The sequence below is a fragment of the Arvicanthis niloticus genome, chromosome 10, assembly GCF_011762505.2.
Source record: "Arvicanthis niloticus isolate mArvNil1 chromosome 10, mArvNil1.pat.X, whole genome shotgun sequence".
Taxonomy (NCBI): Eukaryota; Metazoa; Chordata; class Mammalia; order Rodentia; family Muridae; genus Arvicanthis; species Arvicanthis niloticus.
This window is the reverse complement of record NC_047667.1, coordinates 52,190,981-52,208,413: the sequence shown is the minus strand read 5'-3', so window position 1 is coordinate 52,208,413 and position 17,433 is coordinate 52,190,981. Positions and strand designations below refer to the sequence as shown.

Here is a 17,433-nt window from a genome sequence, read left to right as displayed (position 1 = left end):
AAGAAGCTGTCCCAGTTGCAAAGAGAGGTGGGCCAACAGTTCTCAGCATGGCCTGCAGACAAGCCTGTGTCACCTGGGTCCTTTTTAATTTTGGGCACCATCACCTTATTATAAAAGGGAAGTACTGAAATTATTTACATAATGAGAGAGTTCAGAAAGTCAATGGAATGACCAGCTTCATGTGATGCCGTTTCAACCGTGATTTCAGTCCACAGACTTTCCAAGAGCGTTACCATCTCTAAATAAGAAATGATCCTTGTCATCTAAAACTCCTTTGGTGCCTCCATGTTCTGGGAGAAGAACTTCATCCCCAGCCTTCACGCTGACTGCTTGAATCTCCCCACACTTTCCTGTTGTGCCTGATCCCACAACACTGTTGCTTACTATACTTTTCTTGGAGACTTTCTGGAAGTGTAACCCCACCTTTGGGTGTCCCACAGTTTTGGCTGCCCTCCTTTCAAGCAATACTCTGTCAAAGAGTAGAAGAAACTTTCTAAAAGCTTGTCCAGCTATGACTTACACTTCGCCAGATCTGGACTCTGCACTCCGGCCACCTCTACTTCAAGGAGAGGCCTGCGCGAGCCAGCTCAGGACTTGGGAAAAGCTGGGTTCTTTTTTTAAAATGTAGATTTCCAGGTCTAACCCAGATTACCTAGTCAGTCAGGCTCTGGGAGTGAGGGCCAGGAAGTTGAGCTAACAAGCCTTATAGGTGATTCTTATGGCCACTAAGTATGAGAAGTATTGGTCTGGGACACAACGGTTACACAAACATCCCAACTAGGACAGAGAGCAATGAGGAATTAGCACAATTGTTAGATTTCAGAGCCTTTGAAAATTAGTTTATGTGGCCATACCAATTTGATATGGAGCCTTAACTGGTAAATGTAGGTTTTTTTTTTTTTTTTTTTTTTTTGGATGTTGAGTTTTCCCACATAATTTTATTTTGTGTTTAAGGCAGAGTCTCAGGAGCCGGGCGGTGGTGGCGCACGCCTTTAATCCCAGCACTCCTTAACTCCTGACCCTCCTACTCGTGCCTCCTAAGTGCTGGGCTCATGGGTGTGAACCACCACACCAACATTTGAGGTTTTTTGTTTTTGTTTTTTTAAATCAGAAGGCATTTCGCATCAGTTTGGAGTTGCTCTAATTTGTAGCCTTTAATCTCATCACAGAGCCGAGGTGCATTAGGCAACCTGGCCGTGTATAATGTGAGGTGGCAAACAAGAAGTGGGTCTCTCAGTCCAGGAGATGACAGAGAAGCCTGCTGTACTATGTGTACATCTCATTCCTTGAAGGTACAGTCCCAGCTGCAAGCCTCCTAAGCTTAAAACTGTGCTTCTTCCCCTGGCCCGAGTGTTCTGTGTAAGAGAGTCCAGTGGAGCAAAGGGTCAGGGCTGTTTTCCCTGTTCCTGTTGATTCTCCAATAAGGAATGCCTTAGTTGGCTGGTGATTTGGGAGAGACAAGCACAGCTCAGGACCCGTGCCTCCTTCATCGTAAGAACCAGTGAAGCTGACAGCTAACGTGGCATTGAGCTTCTCCATCATGGGACAGAAAGAGGCCTGCCTGCCTGGATGGGGAAACCCATGGCTTCGAGAACTTCCCACTGCAGGGTGGGTAGGTCTAATGCTAGAGCTTAGTGTTAGTCCCTGCAGATGTCATGTAGCTCGGATCCTCCAAGGTCATTACCTCAAAATGATGTTTTTCCATCTGTTTAGAATTGGGCAGGTGTATGTGGGCAAGGGATACTGTTTCTTCAATGTCCAAAGTACAGCACTCCACAGAGACAGGTACAGCTGTCCCTCAATAGCCCCTCAGTGCCAGGAGGCCCCCGTCCAAGAGATGCTCAAATTCACAGGTGCTCACAGCTCTAATGTAAAATGGTGCAGTATTTGCAGATAATGTCTCATGCATCTTCCTGCATTACGTGGGTTACTGATAACGTTACCATCTGCAATGTCACCCTACGAAAACCACCGTTACACTTACTGCTTAAGGAATAAGGACTAGGAAGCAATCTCCATATGTTCACGACAGTTGCATCTCTTCTCCTACACCTCATAGCTTCTCTCTTAGGTTCTCTGATTCCACAGATACAAAACTCCTTGCCATCAGGTCACCTGTGCTGTAAGCTTGGTATTATTGTGACATTGAGACAGAACTACTTCTCTGTCCTTGACTGAAGGTTTCTGGAGGGTCCCTCAGGAGGCTTTCTCTATAAATATTCTCTGGCACCTTTAAGCTATTGTCAGATGTAAACTATGAATATATGTTCTTTCTTTTAAAGAATGTAACTGAACTCTTCTTTGGGATCTAACTTTCTCACTTTAGACTCTAAATGATATGTAACACATTCTTACCAGACAGCTATGCAGGAGTAAAGTCCTAGGAGGAGTCCGCTCTGGAACTTGAGGATCCTGTTGTCTTCATTGTGACATATGAATTCCAAACATTCTTCAAATGTTCTGTAAATGAAGCCTAAAAAGGAGAGAACAGAGCGATTTTGCGACAGCATTGAGTGGGGTCTCTCTGGCCTTTAGCTCTCAACAGAATTTCCCACTGCATAGTAATCTCTGGTTGTTTTAGACATTCAAAGGGTCCTGTGGGTTGCAACAATCACATTGCTGCATTGGCCTGTGTTTACAGGATCTTAGCTATACCTTGGATTCTTACAGATACATGACCTAGTTCTGTAGAAGAGCCATCAGATTAATCCAACCTTTCCCAGCTCAACTACAAGAAGTCCTGGTAGTCCAGGAACCCCTAGTTTTCACCCACAGTTCCTGTATTGGTAACAAATGTATGTCTCTCCTTTGTTAGTCATGAATGGAGAAGAAACCCCTTGTTGGTTCCTCTGGTTTAACATGATAGTCACCTACTCAATACTACTTAAAGGTTGTCAGGAAAGAGCTTGTTTTCCGTGTCACTGTGAGTGAGGATTCTTAAAAATAAGCCATTGTCTGCAGAGGCTGATTGGCTGATTAGACCTCCAGGGATGTGGGATGTTGCAGGTCCAGAGCTTGAATGTAATTTATCTTGGACTATCTTTAGCTCCCTAACTAGTCAGTCATTCCTTGCTCACTTCCATGTTAGGCCCAACACTCTGTGACTGACACATTAAAAAACATTTAGAATGTTTTAACTTAGCAGACCCCTAGCGTCTACCAACCTGATCTAAAAGCTGAGTGTGTCAGCAGGCAGCTTCGGAAACTTATAGCTGAGATCTGTCCACTTTGCTGTAAGTTCTCACTGATGCTCTCGCCTATGTATTTGAAAAGCACCTTATTTATTATGACTTTATTTGTAATGAAGAAGTTCAAGGACCTGGTTCTGTGCTGGGGACGTGGAATTGTGTTCCTGGACCACTGTCCTTCACGTTTGGCTCCAGAATAGACACTTCCTTATCCTCTGTGAGGTGAGAGCTGTGTTTTTTCTGTTGGCATCACCAACAGTGATTAACTCTCATTATCAACGGGCCAGCCCTTGTAGGCATGTGAAAGCTTTAACTCAGCAGCACACATTGTCATTGATAATGTTCATGTTGGAGAATCATGCAACCAAGCTACAAAGGAAGATCTCAAAGTTTTAGGTAAATTTACAATTTCGTGTTGGACCGCGTGCTCGCTAGTTTTCTGTCAACTCGATCTCAGCTAGTGTCATCTAGGAACAGGGACCCTCAATTGACAATATGCTTCCATTATGTTGGCTTATAGAAAATGATGTCCAGCCTACTGGACACAGTGCAACCCCTGTAGGTGGTCCTGGATTGTGGCTGAGCAAGCCATGAGAACAAGCCAGTAAGCAGCACTCCTCTATGGTCTATGCTTCAGTTAGTGTCTTCAGGTTCCTGACTTGAGTTCCTGTCCTGACTATAGCCTGCAAGGTGAATTACACCCTTTCCTCTCCAGGTTGCTATTGGCCATCATGTCAACAAAGACCAAACAAGGACAGACCAGAGTCATGGCTATAGCCTGTAGGTCATGTGTTGGACATGCTTATCAACATGAAGTTTCTAAGTGTATCCTGTGAAAATTAAATAATCCCAGTAAAGGCACATTGTAAAACAATGCCAGTGACTACCACTCATCCAGAAATTGATCTGACAGCTCAGACAAGGTTCCTCCAGTTTTCATTATTCTTTGTCACTGCTTCCTCCTCCCCCATCCCTGAAACAAGGTCTTACTATGTAGCCCTGGTTGTCCTGGAACTTACTATATAGATCAGAATGGTCTTGAACTCATAGAGGTCTGCTTACCTCTACCTCCCAAGTGCTGGGATTAAAGGTGTGTACCAACACACCCGGCATTCATTGCTTCCTTACAATTTTGGTAATTGCTAACTAGCTCCTTTAATCACATCACTAGGCTCTCCGCATTCCTGAATGCCAATTGCATCTCTCTCCATCCCTTAACACTAGTCCAAAGTCCAAGTCCAAAGCCCAAGCCCTGAGAGCTGCCTCCTCACTCCAGTATGGAGATCCACCCTGATAATTTTTTTTTTTTAATTCCCCAAACCAGAATAAATTCCGTGCTTACCAGAGTAAAGCATGATGTCCAAGCAGACAAAATAGAAAAATGCCTTGCTGAAGATGTGCTCTTCTGTTACAGAAAGGTCCCACAACCATCCCAGCACCTGGACCAAATGCTTGTATCTGTGGAGCAGAAGTGGTGATGTTAAAAGGAGTGAGAGGAAGGGACGGAGTTCAGTCCCGGTCTAGTTAGTCTTGGACATAAACAGTAGTTCAGAACCAAAGACTCTTAGAACAGGCTTCAAATCTCCCCATTGCCCAGAACTAGAACCTAAGCCTCCAACTGGGTCTTCATTCTGAACTGCTCTTATAGAGGTTCTCCATATCAGGGGGACTAGTGTCTGGCCCATGTGGCCAAGTCTTCATTGCTGTTTGTTTGCACATGCATGATGCCTTTTTCCCCACTTTACTCTGACAGAGATGGAGGTTTGATTCCCACAGTAAGTGTAATTGGTTGCCCTCCTGGCCAGAGCAACCAGATAGACATGAATACAAAAGAACTCTAGTAAGAGAATTAACAGGAAAAAAGTGATGTTGATTGATAAAATGGCAATCATCAGCTATATTATCTTCCTTTCCTGTGCTATTGGGGGTGGGGGATAAGCCAGAATCCCACAAACAGCTTTCTGTTCTAATTAGCTGTAATTGCCAACCCAATAGCCTAGAATCATTTGTGAGGAAGGCTTCCCTAGATCACACTGACCTGTAGGTATGTCTGTGGGGAATTGTCTTGATCATTAGTTAATGCTGGGAAGCCCAGCCTTCTGGAGGAGGCACCATTTCTAGTTCTAAGAGCTAGCTTAATCACATACTGGAAAAGGAAACAGAGAGCAAACCAGCAAGAAGCCATGGTTTTTGTTCAGGTCCCTGCTCAAGTTCCTTGCCCCAAATTTCCTCAAAGATGGACTATGACCTAGAAGTATAAATACCAACATCCCTCCCCTCTCCCCACTTCTGGGCAGAGCGCTCCTCCATCACAGCAAGGGGAAGAAAAGTGAGTCCTAACTTTGGAAAATGCTTTAGGACAAATACCTGCTTTTCAAGAAAAGAGGTTTACTCAGTCTGCAGAGAACCATCTGGTATTTGTTGGGATTCCGAAGAAGTGACCACATCCTGTGGGCCCGGGAGCCTGGGGAGAAAGCAATCGTGCTGTGCTTGGGAGTATTACATATAACTTCATGCTTTTTTTTTTTTTTTTTTTTTTTTTTTTTTTTTTTTTTTTGCCTAGCCAGCCCTTACCTAACTCAATGGCCAAGTCCAGATGACCTGTTAAGAACTTGATATGGCCCAGTGTGTCAGCTGCATACGCCATGATTTCAATGGCCTCCCCTTTCAGGGGGAGGTTCAGGAGCTGCTCTATGACCAGGATTTCATATTTGAACCACACACCCTGGTATCCTGCCAGATGGTGGTACAGGGAAAAGTCCAGGAAAGCCTTGATGATCTGTAAAGGCAGCAACAGAAAAAGGAGGAAACTGAAGAAGAACCCCAGCATGAAAGACTCACAGCCTACCATGAAACTTTGTTAAACTTGGGGCAATGCCATGGACTTGGGTGCAGAAATCAAACTAGGTGTCTGCTGCCTACTTACTGGGTCTTCTAGGATAAATTTCATGGCTCCTCTGTGCACAGTCTTTAAATGAAATACACACATTTTAATTTGTATAAAAATTTAAACAATAGCTTACATATGGGGAGAAATGACTGCATAGTACAAGATGGGATGGGTACAATCAGGTCTACAGGGTAGGTACTTATGTTAAGGTGGAAAGGAATATTTGAGAGAGAATTATCCTTTCTTATGCACTGCTTTTGTAATGTAGAAAAAAAGGAAAGCTGGTCTGGTTAGTTTGTTTGATAAAGTAAGGACTAATTTAAAACATAATTGGAGACTTAGAGAAGTTGTTCACTCTTTAAGCAAATCTTTAAAATGAGAAAGTTGTCCCAGAATATAAATACTTAGAGAAGAACAAGGAGAAAAGAATTACTTCTGAAGAATCATTCTACACACACACACACACACACACACACACACACACAAAAGCACGCACGCACGCACATACACTCATATATAATGCATAACATGTATAAACTGTTTTTGAAAAATACAGACAGGAGAATAGACTGATAATAGATTCTCTAATAGTCCAAGTATTTTATGTTGGGGTGACTGTACAGGAGAGGTTCTACCAACTCTGTCAAAGGCAAGTCTCTGGGTACTTATTAAACCCTAAAGTTCTTCATAGCAAATTCCTTTTCCTGGTATGAACATGCAAAATGCTACCACAACGGATGACCACACATGGTGGCTGAACAAAAAATCTGCAGCTGCCAAAGGCCTACAGCAGTCTCCTACATCTTGTATGTGGACCAAGAGAAACAGAATCCAACTGTTTCATCTTATGGGGCCAATAGAAAGCTCAGAGGTTGTGTGGCTCACTGGTGGTTACACTGAGGATGGCTGGGGTCTGGAAGCCACTCTCTGGGTTCTCATCTGGTCCTTCTGTTACCTTCAACTGTTCCTAGCTTGATTCTATCTTTGGAAACAGACCCATCCTTTCAGCTTCTTCAACTCCCATTCTCCTAGTATACAACTGAGAAGCATCAGCTGTGGCATTGCACCTCAGTGAAGACGAGGTGAGCATCTAGCTATCAGGCAGGCCTAGTGGCATACGTAATTCCAGCACTCAAGAGCCTGACCTAGGAGGGTTACTGCAAGATGGGAGCCAGCCTGGGCTACAAAGTGGGGCCCGTCTCCAACAAACAAACATGAATCTTCCTCAAACAAAATAAGGGATGCAAACACAGTGAATCTATAAAGAAAAAAAAATGAAGATATTTACAACAACTTAATATAATGCCACACTTCTCATTGTGTTTTGCAGGACTCATTTGTTTGGAGACTTGTAAGATTTTTTAATGAAAATGTTAATTATGTTAGTATGTACTTATTAGTGTTGTTTTTAAAGAATTTTAAGGATTTTTTTTTCTCACTTTGAGTCCTATAAATATCAATTGCAACCCACAAAAGCAAAAGCTGTTTGAATCTTTAGTGATTCAAACAGTGGGGTTATCTGGAGCCAAAACATTTGTTAGCTACTGGCAAAATCATCTGTCAGAGAGGCTTCTGTTACAACTATTTGCTTTTTCAGCTCCCATTGGCTTTGGCTAGGACAGCTGTTGTTTCTCTGAATGAGATCCAGCGGTTTAAAGGAGAGCTACACAAATGTCCTACCTGGAAATCATTTTGAGTCTCCAGTGAGGTGTTCATCTCCATCATCGCTGCCAGATGACCGTAATACTTGTAGTGGAAGAAGAAGTTCAAGCTATAGATCTTCCACAGCAAGGAGAAGCAGGAGGCTTGCAGGTAAAGCTGGGCCAGCTTCTTCCTGTCACAGGGACAGCAGATGGACATAGAAGGTTCCATCACCACCAGGCTCATGTGATCAGGCTCCCTGTGTCCTCCTGTTGTTCTTCCCAGAGCCCTTATCTGAATTAGAGGCCTGACCCATGGCTGACAATCATGCCCACTCTTAGGAAGCACTTAAGTATGTTACATTGAGTTAGTTGCTTAACCTGTCTGAACTTCACCTTCTGTGTAAAGTGAAGTTAAATCATCTTCTCCTTTCCTACAGACTCAGATGTTATGAATGGTCCCTGTTATGTTTCTATATGCTTGGTCCAGGGAGTGGCACTATTAGAAGGGGTGGCCCTGTTGGAGTAGGTGTGTCACCGAAGGTATGGGCTTTAAGATCCTCATCCTAGCTGCCTGGAAGCCAGTATTCTGTTAGCAGCCTTCAAATGAAGATGTAAAACTCTCAAGCTCCTCCTGAACCATGTCTGCCTGGATGCTGCCATGTTCCTGCCTTGATGATAATGAACTGAACCTCTGAACCTGTAAGCCGGACCATTAAATATTTGTCTTTATAAGAGTTGCCTTGGTCATGGTGTCTGTTCACAGCAGTAAAACCCTAAGACAGAAATTGGTACCAGGGACTGAGGTATTGCTGTGATAGGCCTGACCATGATTTTGCTTGGAAGAAAGTAGATTTTGGGGACTTTGAATTTGGAAAGCAGTGGAATGCTTTAAATGGGGCTTAATGGGCTATCCTAGTAGGAATATGGAAGACTTTGTTGCTGAGAGTAACTTGAACTATGCTGACATGGCCCAAGAGGTTTCAGAGAAGAAGAATTTCAGTATGTGGTGTAAAGTCCATTTTTGTGGTATTTTGGTGAAGAATATGGCTACTTTTTTGCCCTTGTCTGAAGAGTCTGCCTGAGGCTAAGGTGAAGAGACTCAGATTAAATTGCATCGATAGAGGAAGTCTCAGAAATGCCAATCATAGACTTTGTTCTCTGGTTAAGTCTCATGAAGAGCATGTTAAACAAGCGTAGCAGTGGAGTACAGGCAGCTGGAGCCTAGAAGACAAGCTGTGTGCTACATAGGGTAGAGCTGGAGAAGTGACCCAAGCCCTTGAAGGAGCCCAGAAGATCATGAGTTGATCCCAGACATTAGACGGTTAGAGTTTGATTTTGCTTTTGATTGTGACTGTGCTCTGATATTTTTCCCTCTTAAAGCAAGAAAGTGTTTAGTGGAGCCCACAGTTAAACGACTTTGAATTTCAAAAGAGATTGGATATTTTAGAGGGATCGAAATTTTAATATGTAAGAATTTGTAGCTGGACGGTGGTGGCACACAGCTTTAATCTCAGCACTTGGGAGGCAGAGCCAGGTGGATTTCTGAGTTCAAGGCCTGCTCAGTCTACAGAGTGAGTTCTAAGACAGCTAGGCTTACATAGAGAAACCCTGTCTCAAAAAAACAAAAACCAAAAACTAAAAAAAAAAAAAAAAAAGTAAAGACTCTGGGCCTTTTAAAGTTATTTAGATCTTGGGGATGAATAATAAAATAAGGTTTGATGCTTAATAGTGATGTGTTTGTGTGTCAGGTTGACAAAGGGTCAGTTATATTGACTGGTTTTATGTCAACTTGACACAAGCTGGAGTTATCACAGAGAAAGGAGCCTCCCTTGAGGAAATGCCTCCATGAGATCCATCTGTAAGGCATTTTCTCAATTAGTGAGCAAGCAGGGAGGGCCCATTGTGGGTGGTGCCATCCCTCGCCTGCTCCATTACTATTTTCTTTCAAAATATTCATTTTGTTTACTTATTTTGTGTGTTTTATAAACAGGACTGTTGCTCACACCTTATCATATGCTTAAGAGTATATCAGATCCCTCAGAACTGGATTTCCAAGCACTTTGGGGATGCATGATATAGTGGCTTGAATAAGAATGTCCCTCACAGGCTCTGCCATCTAAATACTTGGTTCCCTGTTAGTGGCACTTTTTGGGGAGGCTCAGAAGGTGTGGCCTTACTGGAGAAAGTATGTTGCTGGCAGCTGGCTTTGGTGCCATATTGAATTTGCTCTTTCTGTTTCCTCCTTATGGTTCAAAATGTGAGCTCTCAGCTGGGCTTGTCACCCTGGCTCATGCTTATTGCTGTGCTCCGGATATATGGCTTATCATGTGTGTGCTGGGAAACCAACTCTGATCTTTAAGATTGTTCAGTGAGCATCCTTAACTGCTGAGACATTGTGAAGGGATGGCTGATTCTGGTTTTCGTTTTAGTTAAACAATGACTTTCATCCTGTTCTTAGCTAGAAGTTGACTTGTTTTTGTTTGTTTACTTGTTCTTCTTCAATAATCTTGTGAATTACACGTTGTAAATTGTCTCCATTGTTCCAAGAATTGACTGACCATAAAATATTTCCTGGTATGTTAACTGTCTGACCATAAATCTATACAACATGTACCTTTCCCATGATCATAAAAATAACTATGAAATCCCACTTTTGCAATCACTTGTTGTACAAGGGTCCTCTTGCCTCTGGTCTAGGCTGATTGATTCTCCTACCAAGGGAGACTGTAAGTTTGGCCTGACTGTAAATCAGATTTTTACCTTGCAATATTCCAGTGTTAGCTCCTGGCTTTTGACACCATAACAGTATCTTTCCATCCCCCCAATCATTATTTTTTAATAGTTCATTTGTAGACCAAAACATAGCTACATTTTAAACTAATGACTACTCATCTCTAATGTAACCCTTATCAAATTCATAGGTGAGTAGAGAAATTTAGCCATTGGCACATATCCTCAAGGCCTGCTAGTTTTCTTTGAAGTAAGAATAATATTTGGTATCTCAGTAATGCATGGGAGAGGGCTTGCAGCTGAGGCTCTAAGGAACATGGCACCAGTTCTGATACCTGGCTCTGGATCCACAGGAGAATCACTGTAAGAGTAAGAAAGAGAATTGGTGCTCACTTCGCGAAGGAACCCCATGTTTTGTCATTTGAACTTCTTTGACAAAAGCTACTTGTGAAGCCCTCACTATATCTGCCTCTGCTCCTTCCAACAAATGATCAGACCAAAAAAGGAATTTTTGAGCTCCTGGAGCACCAGGCTGTGAGGACAGACTTGTGCTGTGTCTTTGTTGTCTGGGAACAGGAACGAGACACTCAGCTTTCCCCAGCTCCTTCCCTTACCCTGGCAGCGGGCCCTCCTGGATATGCTGGTTCATGAAGTGGGAGAGTCTGTTTTTCTCAACATGCATTTGGAAAGTCAGGGTGAGTAGATTGCAGGGAAACATTCTGTTGAGAAGCTTCAGTGCCTTCCTCAGCATTTTCTTGGCGAGTACCATCTGCCCCATATTAAAACAGACCTAAGGGAGATGAGGCAAGAGAAGGAAAAGCAACGATTCTTGACTTGATGGGTTCCAACAGTAAATGTCGAGCGAATACTTATCTAAAAAGCTGATCTGTGGCCCAGGAATAAAGTTCTCCTGTGCTTTGACATAATCTTCAAAATAAACGTTTATCGGGTGCCTGCCTAAGGAAGGCTGAAGAATAGGGTTTGACATTGAGTATCATATAAGGGGATATTTACTCATCCCTATTCACAGTTACAAAGACATCTCATAAAGATGTCAACCTAGGTCAATGGGCAGGATCTTGCTGCTGACAAGTTATAGTGAGAAAGTATTGAGTCCAGTAGCTTGGGTTTGAGAATCTTGGACAGGAATCTGTGGCAGTGGATGAGGAGCAGATAGAATATATAAAGATGGCTTCTACTCCTTCTGTGGACTCCAGCGCCAAATGGCAACTTTACACCTTCAATGGTTTCTTACCTCACCTTTGAGACTATAAAAGGTAGCATATTCGAAGGTCTGACTCCGAGAGTCTTCATTTGTCAGAGATTTCAGTAGCCTTTCCCCCTCGCCCAAATACATGTATGCCTGCAACCAACCAGCAAAGAAAACAGAGAGGTAGTGGGTTATAACACAGAGGGTCTCTTGCCCCAGATACTCCCGAAGCAAAGGAGGCAGGAGCTAACCAGGTCCCATGTCATCCCTAACATTGACTACAATGCATTTCCAAACTAAACAGAGGCTAAGAGTGTATCTTAACTTCTTCATGACTACCTCCGTCTGATAGATGTAGCAATCACTTCTTATATGCATGCAATTACCTCAGTTCTAGGGGCATGATGTATGGAAACCTACAGGTTTTCTAGAGAAGTGTTAACGGGTGCTCTGTTGGTCTCAAGCCTGTCTATGTCAAGGTTTAGCCAAACTGCATGGAGATAAAAGTGTTTGAGCCTCCGAGGGTTACCGGGACTGAAATCAAACTCATGTCAGCCAGGAGACCTAGAGATATTCTGTGCTCTAAAGTACTGTTGGACAGCAAGGCATAAACCACTCAGAAGGGCTATGATGAAACTGAAGGATTTATACTAAGAGTGAATCCAAAGCATTTGCATATAAGTCCATTTTCCTCTCTCCCATTCAGGTAGACAATTTCAAAAGTGGCAATATATCATTAATTAATGAAAGGTTTGCTTTGTAGCCTAGGCTGGTCTTGAACTTGGTATACAGCTTAGGCTGACTTCAAGCTTGTGATTATCCTGCCTCAGCTTTCCAAGTGTACCACCATGCCTGGCTTGGCTGTAGAACTTTAATCAATCAATTATTAATTATATTTTTTTTCAAGACAGGGACTTGTGCATCCTAGGTGGCCATAAACTTGCCATGTAGCTGAACCTGACCTTGACTAGATCCTGCTATTCTGCCTACCTCCCAAGTGCTGACATTACAGGCGCATATCACCATGCCAGGCATGATGTATTATGATTGTGGTGGTTTGAATAGAAATGGCTCCTATAGGCTCATAGATTTGAATGCTTGGTCATTAGGGAGTGGCACTGTTAGGAGGTGTGGCCATGTTGGAGTAGGTGTGGCCTTATTGGAGGAGGTGTGTAACTGGGGGTGGGCTTTGGGGTTTCAGAAGCTCAAGACAAGCCTAGTGGCTCTCTCTTCCTGCTGCCTGTGGATCTAGATGTAGAATTCTTGGCTCCTCCTTGGGTACCACATCTGCCTGTGTACCATAGTGCTTCTTGCCATAATGACAATGGACTAAACCTCTGAACCTGTAAGCAAATCCTGGTTGAATGCTTTCCTTTATAGGAGTTGCTGTGGTCATGGTGTCTCTTCACTGCAATAGTATAGTGACCATGAAAGTGACGGTACTTGAAATTGGTCTACCTCTCTTGTCTCAATCTGAGATCATTTCCCTTCTTAACAGTGTGATTGTCTAAGGAAGGGGGTGCTGGGAGAGATCAACAGGAAGTAATGTAAAAGCACACATGAGCTGGATCTGGCTGTGTGCTGCTTGAGTCTTAGGGCTGGAGGAGGAGGAGGCATGGAACAACAGCTTACATTATAGTTGTCTCCTAGGATGAGATAGGCTGATGCAAGTTCTAGGAAGTAGTACAAGGCTTTGTTGTTTTCTTCTAAGGCTACAAAATGTTGGGCCAGAGGCAAGATGACAATTTGGAGCAGCTCCTCACACTGGCAGGATTCCAGAGGGACCATGTCATCTGGAGACGACCTCATCTTTAGGATGACATTGTCAAAGAAGTGCAAGATTTTTTCCCTTGTTTCTGTGGTGCTGTTTAAATAGAGGAAGGAATAAGCAGGAGATCAAGAAATTACAGGCAAGGCACAGATTTTGATTCGAAATCATCTTTGAAGACTAATAAAATTCAGTGCTGCTCTCACAGATCAGATGCACTATGAAGCCCCTGCCATTTCTCCTCTGTATTTAAGAGGCTCAAAGGGTTGATTGACCCAGAGTGAGTGAACCCAAGGGCGATTTTTATAACAATTGCTTCTGTTCTGTCTAAAACTCACATCCAAGTCTGGCAGTAGTGGTGAATGCCTCTAACCTCAGCACTTGAGAGGCAAAGACAAAGGGATCTCTATGAGTTTGAGGTCAGCCTGGTCTACAGAGTAAGTTCTAGGACAGTCAAGGCTACACAGAGAAACTCTATTGGGGGGGGGAGGGGAGGGGGAGACCAAAGCAAAACCAAAAACCAAAAAACCCAAAACAGTGACAACGGCAGCCACTTGTGTGCATACCTGAGAGTCTCGGGGAATTTGTATTTCTTAGGCAGCTCTGACTTAGAAAAGATGACCTCCTCCTCTTCTTCAGCTAGAAAACAATTGAGCAAATAAGACATTCACCATCCACCAAAGGCTCGTATTCCCTTTACCCAGTTAGGGACCACATTTCTCATCCCCCCACCCTCGGTGGGGGGAAGGGGGGAAGGACATCAGCTTAGAAAAAAACCATGTGGTTCTTTTCTCAGGTAGAACCAGATTATAAGTGATGAATGACACTTCTGAAGGAGATGGCTTTCTGCCCTGTTCTTTCCTTAGACAGGAAAGTAGCTAGCTCTGAATGGCCAAAGGAAAGCAAAACACCAACCAGGAGGAGCCAGAGTCTGTAGCTGTGTGCTGGGTCTCTTGTCAAAATTTTCAGTGGATTATTATTACAAAAGCAGGAAAATAAATTCCAATTTCACTGTGTTGACACACTGAAATGCTGGTTTTGTTATAGTTGATAACTTTATCCTGAACCATTTAACACACAAGAATTAAAATTACAGCTTAACAATCATAAAGAGGGAACGTTAACGTGTAGTGAAGAAGTAGAAATGTAAATACGTGCACACATGTGCACACACATATGTAGGTTGCTTTGTTTGAGATGGGGGTATCACGTTGCCCAACATGGCCTTGAACTCAATACGTAGCCAAGGATAACCTTAAATTTCTAATCCTCCTGCCTTCACTTCCCAAGAATTAGGATTGCAGGAGTGCAGGGCCAAGATTCGAACTAGGGCTTTGTACCATGCTAGGTAACTGACTCTACACACATGGTGTAGGAAGTACAGATATTCTAATCAAGTACTCCAGAAGCTAACTTTAGGAGATAACAGTCCTGAATTAGACATCTTATCTAAAGAGACTTCAGTAGGTTAGGTAGTATCAAGGGGGAGAAGACAGACTTCAAACTTGGAAGCTGCCCATCTCAGAGCATTTGCTAGTGGCAGACGTGGGACTGAACCCTAGCTCTTTGGGCTTGAAGGTTAATGGTTAATAGGTGTAACTTCATAGATTTGTTTTGTTTCGTCTGAGACAGAGTTTTACTATAGAACCCAGACTATCCTTGAGCTCTGTAGCCTAGGCTAGCTTTCTATTCTCCACCCTCTTGCCTCAGCCTCCACACACCTGAAGAGATCTTTTAGTTCAGAGAAAGGCAACCTGAAGATTCTGTGCTCTTGTCCTCATGGAATAAATTCTCCAGCTCTTGCACTCTTAGTCCAGTACATAAGAACCCTACCTCTTGGACTACAGTCAGTTCTTGGCTCTCTCCTTTGTAATGTCTGCAGCTCATCTGGTACCTCACATTAGATGGCAGCATTCACTGTGCCTTGGTTTCTTGGTACAGATTTTAATCAATAACATTCCACAAATATACTAACTGTTTTTTGTTTGTTTTTTTCTGAGACAAGGTCTCTTGTAGCCCAGGCCGGCTTTTCACTTATAACCAGTGATGTCCTCAAACTCCAGATCCTCCTGCCCCATCTCCCAAGTGTTGGGGTTACAAGCATGTACAACACTCTTAGCTTTGTTACAAAATGCTTAGTGTTATTACAGTAATAAATCTATTTCTATTTTGAAAACAATGCAATACTAAAGCTAATAACGGATAGCAGTCACCACTTGGTAACAATCATGTCCATTTCTCTGACTCCTTACTTGCCCTGGTGGGATGAGATCTATACCATTGATGTCTCATCTTCCTAAGCCCAAGCCCTTGGAGGACTTGACTTAAAGTCCTGGACTTAAAGCTGGCTTCTCATCTTTTATGTATATTTACTTATGTGAGTGGATATATGCACCGAAGTGTACCTGAAGAAGTCAGAGGACAACATGTGGGTGGTGATTCATTTTTTTCTAACACCTGGGTCTCAGGGATCAAACTCAGTTGTCAGGCTTGATGACAATCACCTCTGCCTTCTGAGCCATCTTGGAGTCCCTGATCTCTCTCTTCTCTTCCTTCCTTCCTCCCCCCACCCCTCTTTCTCTCTGAAAAAATGGGAGTCATGGTGGGTATGATTGCAGATGACTGTAATCCCACCACTGAGAAGCATCACTCAGAAGTTCAAGGCCAGCCTGATCTAATTAGTGAGTTCCAGGCTAGCAGGGCTGTATAATGAGACCCTGTCTCAAAAATGAGAGACAGAGACTGAGAGACACAGAGAGAACTGAAGGGGGAAGAAAGTTAACTGACACCAAAGATGTATATATGAAAAACTCATATAGAAACCTACTATTTTGTTAGGTGATGATTTTTAAATTTTATTTATGTGCCTTGGTGTTTTGCCTGTATATATGTCCAGGTGAGGTTGCTGGATCCCCTAGAACTTGAATTATAGACAGTTGTAAGCTGTCATGTGGGTGCTGGGGATTGAACCTGGGTCCTACTGGAAAAGCAGCCAGTGCTCTTAGCCACTTTGCTATCTCTCCAACCCATAAGCTAATTATTAAAAAAAAAAAAAGAAGAGAGTTTGAATGGAAGTACCCATATGAATAAAAAATGTTGCTTCTACAAGTCAGTGTGTTAAACAGAAATGCCAGTACCAGGTGTGGGATAACTCCTTATGTCAGCAAGGACCCGGAGCCCCCCCCCCCAAAAAAAAAAAACAAACCAACACAGGCTATTTGCATTTCCATTGGTCTTGGTTACCCATCAGAAATAGATGATAAGACCCTATTGCTGATGATGTCACACACTTAGCTTGCAGGACACAGATAACAAAGCTGGAACCAAGCTGGAAACCTCCACCCTGCTGGCTAGCTTTCACAGTACCTAAAGGTGCTAGTGGTGGTTTGAATAAGGTTGGCCCAGGGAGTGGCTCTATTAGGAGGTGTGGCCTTGTTGGAGTGGGTGTGGCCTTGTTGGAGGAAGTGTACCATTGTGGGGCTGGGTTTTGAGATCTTCCTCCTAGCTGCCTGAGGACAGAAGCCCCTGGCTTCCTTTGGATGAAGATGTAGACCTCTCACCTCTAGTGCTATGCTTGTCTGGAAGTTGCCATGCTTCCTGCCATGATGATAATGGTGGACTGAACCTCTGAACCTGTAAGCCAGCCCCAATTAAATGTCTTGTGCAAGATTTGCTTTGGTCATGGTGTCTGTTCACAGTAGTAAAACCCAAATTAAGACAGTGCTGGGCCTTTAATCCCAGCATTTGGGAGGCAGAGGCAGGCGGATTTCTGAGTTCGAGGCCAGCCTGGTCTACAGAGTGAGTTCCAGGACAGCCAGGGCTACACAGAGAAACCTTGTCTCGAAAAACCAAAAACCAAAAACCAAAAAAAAAAAAAAAAGACAGTGCTGTACAAACTGCTGAGGGAGAAAAGCCAACAACAGGCTCACCCAGCTGGGAAAACTTGTGAACTACAACACAAACTTGCCAAACAAGATGAGCTTCTGGTGCAATAGAGGCATGGA

At 43.3% G+C, this 17,433-nt stretch overlaps 2 protein-coding genes across 5 annotated transcripts in view; both read right to left on the bottom strand.

The window, feature by feature from the left end:
- The window catches only part of Adcy10 (adenylate cyclase 10), an 85,325-nt gene that overhangs the window by 13,178 nt on the left and 54,714 nt on the right, over window positions 1–17,433 (bottom strand). For all 4 annotated transcript variants that reach the window (XM_076941529.1, XM_076941528.1, XM_076941530.1 and 1 more), the window contains 9 exons: window positions 13,996–14,068; window positions 13,294–13,525; window positions 11,707–11,814; window positions 11,066–11,241; window positions 7,759–7,912; window positions 5,763–5,967; window positions 5,556–5,652; window positions 4,531–4,646; window positions 2,356–2,473 (listed from right to left, as the gene is read on the bottom strand). In XM_076941529.1, coding sequence (XP_076797644.1) covers window positions 2,356–2,473; window positions 4,531–4,646; window positions 5,556–5,652; window positions 5,763–5,967; window positions 7,759–7,912; window positions 11,066–11,241; window positions 11,707–11,814; window positions 13,294–13,525; window positions 13,996–14,068 — 1,279 coding nt within the window. The remainder of the gene's footprint in view (window positions 1–2,355; window positions 2,474–4,530; window positions 4,647–5,555; window positions 5,653–5,762; window positions 5,968–7,758; window positions 7,913–11,065; window positions 11,242–11,706; window positions 11,815–13,293; window positions 13,526–13,995; window positions 14,069–17,433) is intronic.
- On the bottom strand, window positions 205–1,539 carry LOC117716383 (10 kDa heat shock protein, mitochondrial-like). Its single transcript, XM_076941726.1, has 2 exons — window positions 1,482–1,539; window positions 205–509 (listed from the first exon to the last, which is right to left on the bottom strand). Exons 1-2 carry the CDS (start codon window positions 1,537–1,539, stop codon window positions 205–207), a joined length of 363 nt encoding a protein of 120 aa, XP_076797841.1.